The 12,896-nt window shown below is 49.4% G+C and overlaps 1 protein-coding gene across 4 annotated transcripts in view; it reads left to right on the top strand.

The window, feature by feature from the left end:
* Positions 1 to 12,896, top strand: part of SLAIN1 (SLAIN motif family member 1) — a 107,911-nt gene that overhangs the window by 10,733 nt on the left and 84,282 nt on the right. The window contains exon 1 of one of the 4 annotated variants that reach the window (XM_006276949.4): positions 9,198 to 9,621. The exons of 2 other annotated variants lie outside the window; for them this stretch is intronic. In XM_006276949.4, the coding sequence (XP_006277011.2) occupies positions 9,296 to 9,621 (326 nt within the window). In that variant the 5' untranslated portion in view covers positions 9,198 to 9,295. Of the gene's footprint in view, positions 1 to 9,197; positions 9,622 to 12,896 lie in introns of those variants that run through there. One more of the 4 variants, XM_059729237.1, reaches the window with a different exon arrangement.

Raw genomic sequence — 12,896 nt, 5'->3', positions numbered from 1 at the left:
TTGAGTTACTGACGTTAACACTAACACTAACCTTTTGTTGTTGTTTCAGTGTTTGCCATTAGCTTTTAGTTGTCTCTGACCTACACAGATTTCCAGTTATTTGAAAACCTTCTAGGTTAACAAATGTATGCTTCTGAAAATTAATGCTTCTGTTAGTGGTAAACACCTACTGGCAATTGGTGTATTCTCTTTGTCCTTGAATACTTTGTATTTTGACTTCTCAGACAATGCAGTGGATATATAAGCGAGCACTATTAATGTTACTTTTTGAGTTAGCGCAGAACAGAAAATAATAGCAAGTATTGTGAACAGAGTTCACAAACCAAAACGAACAAATGCCCCCACAAAAACCCAAGTAGTTAGTTGACACCTTTAGTCTGTTTATGAAAAGTGTTCATGTGTTTATTGTTCCTTATGGAATTGAAGAAATTCAATTAGTAATTTGTGATTATTAACACTGACTTTTTTAGATTTGATTTTCTTTTAATGGATGTGTGAAGTTAAGGTATAGGTTTATTCTGCCTGGACCCTAAAAGCTTCAGAGTTTTTAACACAATTCAGCTCTCAAAGGGTTGGTTTACGGTCCACATACCTCTCCTTTATTATGATGTACATTTTAACTGTCAGACCAGTGTAATGGTATTTAAAGATTGGAGGATGGGGAAAATGTCTTGAAAGTATTTGAAGTAGATAAGAAAAGTTGCATGAGAGACCTGTGAAAAAATAGAAATCATATACAGTCTACCTTATTCAGTAGATAGCAGTTGCTTGACATTACCTGAAGATAAATGGGAATATCACCTATAAAATGTATTGCAGTACAATCCGCTTGAGAGATCAGCAATTTGCTAGGACCTGAACCATTTTATGGGTAGACATGTAGGAGTACATTCTTCTTCTAACTGGAGCAATGACTGTAGTTGTGTATTTACTGTCCCTGATTAAGGGTGGTGTAGTTGAGGCTTCAGTGCTTTTTTAATAAAGTTAACCTTTTGTAACTTACCCCATTGTGACCCTTTTTTAAGGGTTAGAGAATAAAGCAAAAAATGAAAAATCTCTTGCTTCATTTAAGTGTTATCTGGTTCAGTACATTGAATTGTTATTTCTCATTTACAGTACTAAGAGTTATGATATTTTGAAATAAAAAACTGCTCTCTCAGTCGTATCCTCCTTTCCTTGGATCGGCTGATTTGTAGTGGGGGCTGGGACACCATCTCCTGCCAAGGGGAAGCTGCCTGCTTCCCAGTCCCCACTCTGATCGGCCTGGGGAGCAAGCAGCTGCCTGGGGTGTGGGGTGGTATCCCAGCTTCCATCCTTGCTGATTGGGGCACGGGGCTAGGAGGCAGCTACACCAAAAGCAGGAGAGCTACCCACGTTTGATGGAGGCCTGATCCTGGTGCCCCTTGCCAACCCAGGGCTAGCATCCAGGGGAGCCTGGAGCTTGGCTGCTGTAGCAGGGCAGAGCAGGGCAGGAGTAGCCCTGAATGAACTGCTCCTGATGAGTGTGCATGTAGACGTATTCCTGGAGAAAGCTTACTGTGCCTTATTTTATTGCACAGTAGGCTTAACGTTCATTAATAACATGTGTAGATACACCCAGTTTGGTCCCAAAGGGTTTACAGTCTTTATAGACAAGACAAAATGATGGATTGAGTGAGTCCTATGCCTGCTTTTATCTTGGGCAGAGAATGAGTCGGTCCTTTCTTCATAGTCAAATCTAGGGCAGGGAGTTGATATGAAGATAACCAGATAAAAATTATTATAGGATGACTGAACGTACCATTTATGTTAGCCTGTTAAAAACAACCTGTTTAATGAGTGGATAGCTACCTCTGTATTATTTTAAGTAGTATGCTAGAAACTGGATCTATATTGCCTTTGGCATAAAAGCTTGTGATATATGTATATGTGTACACATATACACATGTGTAGCCATATACATGGCTATATATGTATATATATAATATTAAAATCTCCTTTGGTTAGTCTAAGGTACAAATCTACCCTGCCTTCTACAATACTTTATACTCTGTATTCATGCCCTAGAGAGCTTCAAGATGTTCATTTAGTAATGTGCTAGGGGTAAACTGGTGTGCAGTATAGCCTGGAGAAATGATCATACAACTAAGCCCTGGAATCATTGGCTCCATAATTGACTGATAGGTGACCAGGGGCACAGAACTCTTGGTTTCTTTATGTATAACATAGAGATAGTAGCACTTAATATCACTAATTAATGGGGATATTCTGGTGATTAAATTAGTTCATATATGGTTAATGCTCTGAACCCATGAAGTGCCATGCAAGTGCTCAATATTATTAATGTAACTGTTGCTTAAGTGGCAATACACCAATATAGTATCCTGTACTATTTTGCAGTATCCTATTTTATAGTATCCTTTGTACATAATTTGGTGCTAGCTTACTGCAGGCTCTTTGAGTGTTTTGTTACTAAACTTACAATGATCACTATTTTTCCATCTTGAAAGGGAAACACGACAAGTACACCCAACATTTTCTACGCTCTGGCCTTCAAGTAATCTCCAGTGCATAACAGGCAAGCTTTCTATCTTGCTACCAGTCAGAAGTGAGGAAAGCAAACAGCAGTTTTATTTAAATGCTGGACATATTGAATTAATAAAAATAATCCCATCTACTAACATTAACTGTTCCTGCATTAAGCCAAGCCTCAACGTTTTACATACTGATCTAAGTATTTGGAGCATAGTAGGAGAATGTGTCTTAATCTGTGGGCTTTTCTAAAAAGATCAGTGACTCTCAAATGTATAAACAGTTCAGCAATATAGCTTCTCATCCAAACTTGATTCAATTTCTTTCCAGTTTTCTCAGCAATACATCCTCAAAAATACCTGTACATTCTTTTCACGAATTAAAAATCCCATAAAAACACAGAAGCACATACATAATATAAAATGAGCATCTATTTAACCATTTCTTTCAAAATAGAATCTTTGATCTGTGATTTTCATTCCTACCAACTTAAATCTGCATAATTACAACCCTGATGCTATCTGACTCTAATTATATACCTTAAATAAAGGAATGACATCCTGGGAGATATCCAACTCAGGAATAGACTCATGGCTGAAACTAATAAAAGACTTAGTTGCCTATAAATTGGGTGTTTCAATGCCAGACATTTAGGAGCCTGATCTCTAAAGTGAAATCCAAAACCCAGAATTCAGAGCTTAGGCTACCTATGCAGTCATGAAGGGGGTTAAGCACCTCAGAAGGCTGGTCCAAAGCAGCTGGCATGCTAAGGAGGGAGTCGCATAGAGCTAGCTAATGAGCCCAGTGGTACATTTGAACAACCTTTGTCTCCCGAGTGAAGTCAGGGCTTCAGGTAAGTGTCTATGTTCATTAAGGAACCAGGTCATTAAGTACTACAGGTAGGTGCCTACAACTGTTCTTTCAAAGAATTGAGGAGAGCAACTGTTTTCCTTGCAGAACATGGTACCACCATCCACTTTTTATATAAAAACCTAGTGGTTAAAGCTCAAGAAGTAGAAGGCCCAGGTTCAATGCTTTCTTCAGCCTGTGGAGGGTAAAAACCCATATCTTTCAAAGGAGTGTCTTAATCATCAGGCTAGAGCAAGGGTCAGCAACTCCTGGCATATGTGCCAGAGCATGGCAAACAAGGCCATTTTGTTCTGCATGCCACAGCTGGCCCAGGCTCTGGGCAGGTGCCTCTGGCCATGGAGCCCAGGCTACTCACAGCAGGCAGTGGGGAAGCTGCAAGCCCTGTTGTGGGCAGCTTGGGCTCTGTGGCAAGCAGCAGCTGGCCAGAGCCCACTTTGGCTGTGGCAGGCAGCCAGGAAGCTGCAAACAGCTGCACTAAGTTCCATAGCCCTGACCGGATGCCATGGTGGAGGCAGCAGCATGGCTGGGAAGGGATCTGGGGTAGCGCAACTCCACCCCCTTGGCCAATGTGTGCTGCCATGGAGCTAGTGTCAGGGCTTTCAGACTATGGTCTGGCTGTTTGCAGCCTCCTGGCTGCCTGCTGCAGCTGTCTAGAGGCTGGGCCAGCTGTGGCAGACTGCCACGAGGTTGCAAACAGCTGCACCCAGCTCTGGCTGGGCTCTGGAGTCCCAGTCAGGCTCTATGGCGGCTGTATGTGCACCTTGGGGCAGATGGTGGGTAAAGGGCTGGGGTTGCATTGCCCCAGGCCCCTTCCCAGCTGTGTGCCCTAGGGCACACATACAGAGGCTGTTGAGGAGCCCAGCAGAGGCTCTGGAGCCCAGTGCAGATGTTTGCAGCCTCCTGGCTGCCTGCCAAGGCTCTGGGCAGCTGTAGTAGGTGGCAGGCAGGCTGCAAACAGCTGCACCAGGCTCCAGAACCCCAGCACTGGCTCTGTGGTGGCCATGAACATCATGTGCCTCTAGAGGCTGGGGGGACACGGCAAGCTCCTGCAGGTGGTGGTGGCGCTGTCGGCAGCAAGAGTGTGGAGGCGGCAGGTGGCTGCAGAGCTGGCGGCGGTGGGGGGAGCAAGGGGTTGACGAGCGCTGACTGGTGGCCAGTGACCACCTGCAGACACTGCCAGCAGTATCAGCAGTGGCCAGCAGTGACTGGGGACCACCTGCAGGTGCCAGCGGGGGTCAGGGGTGGTGGTAGGTGGCAGCAGTGTCAGCAGCACCTTTTTGCAGGGGGTACATTGGCAAGCTCAGGGGGTCCACGTGCACCCACGTGCACCCCCTACACATTGCCACTGGTGGTGGCAGCGGGTGCACGTCTGCCTCGGGGCATACAGCCAGGAAAGGGGCAGAGGCAGCACAACTCTGGCCGCTCCCCAACTGTCTGCCCAGAGGCATCCATGAACCCACCACCAGCAACGAGACTGGGCCCCTCACAGCTCCCCTGCCTTCTTCCCTTGGCATTCCAAAACAAGGCATGGGTCGAGGTTGCGGTGTTTTTGGCACTCCAGCCAAAAATGTTGCTGACTCCTGGGCTAGAGACTAGTGTGTGGGGAGAGTAATTTCCACCACTCCTACTGAAGCTGTGCTACTGTACAAACAAGAATGCAAGATTGCAAGATGGGGCAAGGACAGGAGAGAACAAGAAGGAGCAGAGGTTTGTAGTTTAGTCTTTAGGGCACCCACCTGTCCTGGCTTCTGCTCTCTGCTCCCCTCAGTGTTTGTGCATTTTACATTAAACAGTCATTGGAGAAAACAGAAATAATTGTTAGAGTAGGAACTGGCCCCTAGAAAATATCCAATTAAGTCTCCTGACCACTATAGGCTATAGGTAAGCTCTCTCTGAGTACTCTCTCTTCCTGTCCCCATGAATCTTGTATACTTTTCTCAGTGGCTCAGCTTCAAGAGGTAGAGTGGAAATTGATGCCTCCCCTTAATTAGCTTCTAGCCTGGTGATTAGGGCATCCCAAAGGAAAATGTGAGTTTAAGCTGAGGCTAGCATTGAAACTGGGCTTTCCATTTCCTGGGTGAGTGTTCCACCCACTAAACCATCATAGAAATAGTGGGAAGTTAATAAATATGATAATTATAGAAATAGTGGGAAATGGCACATCCTTCTTTTCCAGGGGCCCTGCTTTACAAGGGATCCTGGTTTTCTCCAATTAAAAAAAAAAAATCCCCAATTTTCGGTTAAAAAAAAGTAACCCCAAATCCACATTTTTCTGTGACTTAAATGAAACACCCCTAATATATATGCTTATATATAAGTATATACTTATATATATTAGGGGTGTTTCATTTTAATCATGGAAAAATGTGGATTTGGGGTTACTTTTTTAACTGAAAATTGGGGAATTTTTTTTTTCCAGAGAAAACCAGGATCCCTGGACATCACTTATTTTGTGAGGCCCTTCCTGCCAGTGTGTGAGGCACGTTCTGAGCATACCTATGCGATCGGGCCCCTCAGGAGATGTAGGTGCTATTATTGCCTAGTTTTTGGATCCTAATGGTGCATAAGTGGGCAGTGTCAAGGTATTCAGACTACGGCAGTTCTACTCATGTCCAGAATTCAAATATAATAAAGGGCTTAGTCTGTGCGGCTGCCTGTATGTCTGTCCGCCCGTAACGTTTTTGACCAACTGCGCATGCACCACTGAGAGGGTGGGTGGCAAGTGGCTATGGAGGCCCAAGTTTGAGCTGCTGCCAGGGAAGTTTGTGGCAGTGGTGAACACGCCCTGGCTGCCCAAGCAGTGGGGCTTCCCCACACCTCCCTGCCTGAGGGTGAAGGGGGGAAGGGTCACAGTGGCAGTGCCCCCCTGCTGCCCATCCCTGATGCCCCCTAGAATATCCAGCAGGGAGGGGGAGGCAGCAGGCAGGGAGGGAGGGGAGCGGGGGGTGGAGAGGTGAAGGTGGGGGTCATGGTGGTGGCTGTTGTTGGGGCCGGGCAGCGGGGAGGGAGGGCAGCGGGAAGGGGGCCCTGACAACAGCCAGCAGGGAGGGAAGCTGCATGGGCCCAGGTGGGTGTGGGGTGGGGGGAAGTGAAGCTGGGGGTCATGGTGGTGACTGCTGTCAGAGCTGGGTGGCAGGGAAGGAAGGAAAGGAGGGAAGCGGGGAGGGGAGGAGAGGGGGGGTTATGGTGGTGGCGCCCCCCCCCCCCCCCACTGCCCAGCCCTGACCACAATCAGGAGGGAGGAAGGGTGAAGCCCTGCTGAGAGGCAGGGGGTGGGGAGGTGCCGGAGGTTGGAGGAGGTGGTAGCAGCAGCGGCGGGAGTCTTTACATGACTGGCCCCGAAGGGTAAACAGGGAGGGAGGGGGGACCATGTGATCACTCCATGAAATGTGTCATTCTTGACAGGCCATTAGCTAGTTACAAACTATAGGAGTGGAGAGAACTTTCAGGCCAAACAGTGTGAGGTGCTTTGTGGATTACACAGCCACAGAGCAGGGCTTTTCTAGAATCACAATTTTGAAGTACCCCAGCCAGAGGCAGATCCAGGATTTGGCAAAGTGGTGTTGCAGGACCAGCCATCCCTATTGGGTGCACTTCAGTGCCCAGCCTCCTCCCTGTGCAACCCACTGATATGGGCAAACCATGCCACAAAAGCCTCTGGGGATCTTTTTGAAGTCTCCAAAGCAGGCAAGAATCCCTCCTTCCCCTCCTGCTCAGAGGCGCATCCCCTGCCCCCACCCTGCTCCTGCTGCTACCATTTTCCCTGCAGTCCCAGGCAGAGACGTCCCTTTGGGGGGTGAATCAGGGTGACTGCCCCAGGTCCTGAGCTTTGGGGGGCCCTGAAGAGTGACCACAATAACTCTGCGCCACTGCCACTACCGTCCTTTACCGCCGATGCTGATGATGGTGGTAGCAGCTTCTTTGTGTCTGGGGCAGGCAGGATAAGGGCCGGGCCCTGAATGGGCTGATTTGCCCTGGGCCTGGCACCCTGCTTGGGTTGGCTCTGGCCCCAGGGCAGAGGAAGCTTCAAAGACCCTCCTGCCCCCTTCAGCCAGGCTCTGAGGGGACTGGGCTCAGCTGGGAACAGTGACAGCAGTAGCAGCAGAGATGGGGAGGTGGCTGGGTGCCCCCCCACAGGATGCAGGCACAGGAAAGGGGGAACTCCTTCTGCCCATGCCTCTGTTGCTGTCATCATTCCCAGCTAAGCCCATCCCCATGCAGCCTGTGATTTTGAACATGAACACTGCATGCCCCCGGAGGCTGGGGGGACACAGCGACACTGTTGGCTGCTGGAGTGTGGTGGCGGCAAGTGGTGAGCTCCTGCAGGCGGCCACAGCACTGTTGGTGGCAAGGGTGGTCGTGGCGAGTACGGACCAGTGGTTGGCGACCACCGACCGGCGGTTGGCGACCACCTGCAGACACTGCTGGCGGCCAGTGGCAATCCGGGACTGTCTGCAGACGCTGCCAGTGGTGGGGGAGCGGCGGTGAGTGGTGACTGCCCGCGGGCAGCGCCAGCAGTGATGGCAGCACCTTTTTGCAGGGGGTGCACTGCCAAGCTCAGGGGGTGCATGTGCACCTGTGTGCACGCCCTATGTGTCGCTAATGATTTTGAAGCTTCCCTGCCCTGAGGACAGTGGGGAACACAGCAGTTGTAGGCAGGGAAGGGAAGGGGATGTGCCTCTGAGCAAGGAGAGGGATTCTTACCTGCATCAGGGATTTCAAAAATGTTCCCAGAAGGCTGCTTGGGGCTCCCTATGCCCTACATACCCACCCCCTAACCCCACACACTGAGGGGTTGGGCACTGGGGGCCGTGGGTCGGAAGTGAGGGCCATTTGGTTGGGATTGGCCATCGATGTTTACAAATAGGTCCTGGTCGAAAAGTGGAGAACCACTGAGCTAGAGCTGTAGTGTGACATTCACAGAAGGGGCTATTCGAAAGGCTTGGGCTTTCAATGTGGTCTCCTTCCGCTGCGTTGGTTGTAGCCGTGTCGGCCTAAGGATGTAGGCAGAGAGGCTGGCAAAGAATTTTTCCAACTATTTTAGTGGGGTTAATCAAAGATATCAGGTTTACCCAGAGAACCCGCCCTTCTATACTTCAGCTGGCCTTTACACATTTTGTCCAGGTGGTTTGTCCTAAGGGAGAGCAGCAGTTCAAGCCATAGGCAGGAGCACATCAAAGGGGACAAGAGGACAAACTGGAGAGGGTCGGGTGGAGGGCACTGAAAATGGTGAAGGCGCTGGGGCACATGGTGTATGAGGTTATCAAGGGATGACCCTGCTTTGATCACAGGATGACCTCCTGAGGTCCCTTCCAGTCCTCCTCCTCTCTGAGAGAACCGGGCTTATTTAGTGTAGAGAAGAGAGGGCCGAGGGGTGGGGATTGAACAGCAGGCTTCATCTCCCTGAATGGGGGTTACAAAGAGGAGGGAGCTAGAGACTGGTCTCAGTGGCGGCAGGTGACAACAAGGAGTAAGGGTCTTCAGCTGCAGCCGGGGAAGTCGAGGGTCCATATTAAGAAAACCTCTCTCAGGAGCCGGGCAGTGAAGCACTGCAGCCGGGTCCCGAGAAAGGTGGCGCAAGCTCCATCCTTGGAGGTGTTTAAGGCCCGGCTGGTCCTGCTCTGCGGAGGGGGTCAGACTGGGTACCCTCCCCGGTCCCCCCCGCCCGAGTGCTCTGTGACTGTGTCCTTTCAGTGAGGGGACAAGGGGGGACGGGGGCTGTTGTGGCGGCCGGGGCCGGGAGCGGGGGCGCTGCCGCAGGCTGGGAGGCGGCGGCGCGGTTCGACCCTCGCTTGCTCCTGACGCAGGCGGCGGCTCTTTGTTCGCAGCGCGCCTGTGCGCGGGCGGGCGAGCGGGGGAGGCCCCGCGCGGCTGCAGTGTGGCGGCGGCGGCGGGTCCGGAGCCCGGGGCTGGGATGGAGGCCGCGCTGCTGAAGCCGGCGCTGCTGGGCGAGGCGAAGGGCGGCGGGGCGGTGAGCGCGGAGCTGGAGGTGAAGAAGCTGCAGGAGCTGGTGCGCAAGCTGGAGAAGCAGAACGAGCAGCTGCGGAGCCGCGCGGCCGCCGCGCCCCCGCCCGGCCCGCACCTGCCGCCGCCCGGCCGCGGCCAGCCCGAGCCGCTGGCCTATTTCCAGCCGGCGGCGGCGGGGCAGGATGCGGGTAGTGCGCTCGCCGCCTCGCTGCTGGACGAGGCGGAGGTGCTGGTGCTGGAGCTGGAAGACGACGGCCAGGGCGACGACGCGTGGTACGTGCGGGCCCCGCGGGCTCCCCAGAGCCGCCGCGGCCCCGGAGGCTGATCCCGGGGGTGGCGTGGGGCGGAGAGATTTGAGGGGGGGGTGTGAGGAAATGAGCTCGAGCTTTGGGGGGAAGCTGGGGAAAGCAGGTCTAAGGAAAAGGCTCGTCCCCTCTATTCCTAGTAGAGATGATATCTTTTTCTTTATTATCTTTTATCTCTGCTACGAGTCCCGGTTGCCTTGTCCTGTAGTCTAGAGCAATAGGCTACAACTTGGATACTGTCCCCTCTATTCGGCACTGGTGAGGCCACATCTGGAGGGCTGTGTCCGGTTCCCCCCCCCCCCCCCCCACTGCAGAAAGGAGGGGGACAAATTGGAGAGGGTCCAGTGCAGGGTAACAAAAATAGTTTGGGGGCTGGGGCACAGGGGGCTTTTGAGGAGAGGCTGGGGGAACCGGGCTTATTTAGTCTGGAGAAGAGAAGACTGAGAGGGGATTTAATAGCAGCCTTCAGGTACCTGAAGGGGGGTTATAGAGAGTGTGAAGGACGGGTACTTCCCGAGACTGGGGGGGGCACCATTTGTAGGCAGCGGGGAGTGGGGACTGCCCGCAGACATCGGTTTTGGCAGCATCAGCAGCCAGTCTCTGGGGAGGGGGGTGCACATGCTTCCGGTGCATCGCCTATGATAAGGAGGATGGGGCCAAGCTGTTCTCAGTGGTGGCAGATGACAGAACAAGGAGTAGTGGTCTCAAGTTGCAGCAAGGGAAGTTGAGGGTAGATATTAGGAAAACCTCCCCTGCTTCCCCCCCCCCCCCCCCCCCCCCAAAAAAAAAAAAAAAAAAGAGTAGTAAAGCATTGGAACCCGTTACACAGAGAAGTTATGGACTCTCCATCCTTGGAGGCTTTTAAGACTTGGCTAGACAAAGGCTTTCCTGGGCTGATCTAATTGAGAAGGGTCCTGATTTCAGCAGGGGGTTGGACTAGATGACCTTCTGGCATGTATCCAGATGTGTGTGGACATTTGGTTCCCTGGGGACAAGTAGATATCCAGGGGTTGAAAAAACCAGAGCAGTGCACGCTCAGTCAGCACACAATTGCAGCGCAGAGAACACAGGACTTTCCAGTATGTGGCACTGCAAATGTGTTTGCATGACGATGCTTGTGTGGACACGCTTCTGAAGTCCTTTCCATCCCAAATTTTTTATGTTTCTATGAAAGAGCAGTTGAAAATGGAGGTGTTGGTTAAAGCTGAACAAATCCCTTGGCTTGCAGTGTTGCTCACCTTTTTTCCCTTTTAAAAATGGGGGAGAAAAACAGACTGGTTTGAGGCTCCCCTCAGCCTCTTCTCTTCACAGTAAGGATGTTTAATCCCTCCTCCCCCCCACCCAAGTTGTTTCAGTCTTCCTCCTGCTCCTTCAACCCTCTTTTCTCCCTGAGGTCCCTACCTTCTTCCGAGTTGGATCATACCCTTGCCTTGAGAGTGCTTCAGCTGTTGGAACAGTCACACAAACTGTTGTGCATTTATGTGGGGCCGGTACATGCCCAGTTCTAAAGTAACGCTGGGCAGTGAATACAGAGAGAGAGAAAAGAGTAGATAATGCAGTAGTGTGGAGATAAAATAGAAGGTAAAAGAGTATCAGAGGAATGACTGGTCATTGTTATACAAAGAAATTAAAGGTGGAGATGGGCTAAGCAAGGGATTTGAAATTGGCTAGTGTCTCAAGCTAATAGAATTGCAGAAAAGTAGAGACATCGTCAGAGGTCATCTAGGTCAACTCCTGCTTGAGGCAGGAGCATCCTTATCCAAACTATCCCATACACTCCATAATCTAAACTCTGTAAGATTACCGTCAGCCTTGATATGACACAGACCTAACATCCTAACCTGCCACAAGTAAAGTCATATGCCTGCAGCTAATGCAGAAATCTTAAAATGCGAACAAAAACTACAGACCTAACTTGGAAGATCTAGCTTCTCCTGTAGAAATGATCATGTAAGCATAGCTGCAACACAGCTATTAAAGTGGCAAGAGAAAAGACTTAATGCTAGCCATTTACAAAGGTATGTTAAAAAGCCCACATTAAGACTAGGTATCAGTCACGGTGCTGCTGTGCTTCCTCAGCCTGTGATAAGATAGTTTCTAAATCCAGAGTGGTGAGAACAATCCACATTGGAGCTGACCCCTGCTCATGTTTAAATATTGTTATTGGTCACCTGCAGAGGTTCTTAAGAAGCCCCATATGTTTATTATGTTTTAGGGTATTTATTTATATATTACAGGACGATTTAATACCAGGCCTACATTTTGAAGTTTTGTTTCTTCAGCATCAATTTTCAATAACTGTTTATTGTTAAGACACAAGTGTTTGTTGTATTTTACTTATCGGTATCCTTTCATATGGCAAATAATTATCCCAGAAAGGGCTATTGGAGAACATGGCTCTGTGGAATCGTTTTTTTCTTCAAACTTGACACGTTGCTTACGCTAGATCTGGCTGGGTTCCCTTGGAGGGTCTAGTTAGTTTACCCAGTTAGTTTAATAACGTTGTGTGCAAGTTTACAGTTTAGGGCTGTATTAAATCACCATAATTTCAAGTAGCTGTAATGCAAGCCATAGTCATTATTATTTATTATTTTTTATTTGTTTCCCAGAAGCAATCCTAATACTATACCATACCATACATATGTGCATGCAGCTTCCATTCATCTCATATGTGTATCTATCCTCAGAATTAGTAATAAGAATAGTTTCTTTAAAAATTATTTTAATAAGACTAAAGTGATTCAGCTGCTCTGCATTTTTTCCTTCAGGGACAAATCTTCAGTGATTTGCATTGTTGGTCAGTTTGTTACTGGCTGTGGAGTTACTATACATTGTATGATGCCTGTTATGATCCATTAAGGCTCCTTTTTTAAGGCATTGATTTTCTAGACATTGTCCAAGGCTAGTGCAGTCCTAGTTGCTGACTTATTAACATTGGATCCTAATTGGTTAATACTGCTTCAAAAATGGCAGTTACCCAAATGAGTCATTTTTGTTGTAGCAGGTCAGAACCTTGTTTTGTTGTCAACTTCTTGCATAAACATCAAATCATTTAGAACTAGTTGGCCAGACATTTGATCTCAAAACACTTCTGCAAGGTAGCCGCTGAGCTAAGAGCTGCATTTTCAGTGTTTACAAGTGTCACTGTGGTTTTTATTTTTTAGTGTTAAATGTGTTGCTTGAGCGAGTATTAAGTGAGAGGAGATCAGCTCTCTCCTCATACAAATTCAGTCCTTGAGCTGT

The sequence above is a fragment of the Alligator mississippiensis genome, chromosome 1 (assembly GCF_030867095.1).
Source record: "Alligator mississippiensis isolate rAllMis1 chromosome 1, rAllMis1, whole genome shotgun sequence".
Taxonomy (NCBI): domain Eukaryota; kingdom Metazoa; phylum Chordata; order Crocodylia; family Alligatoridae; genus Alligator; species Alligator mississippiensis.
The sequence above is the reverse complement of the archived record's forward strand: the minus strand, read 5'-3'. Positions and strand labels throughout refer to the sequence as shown.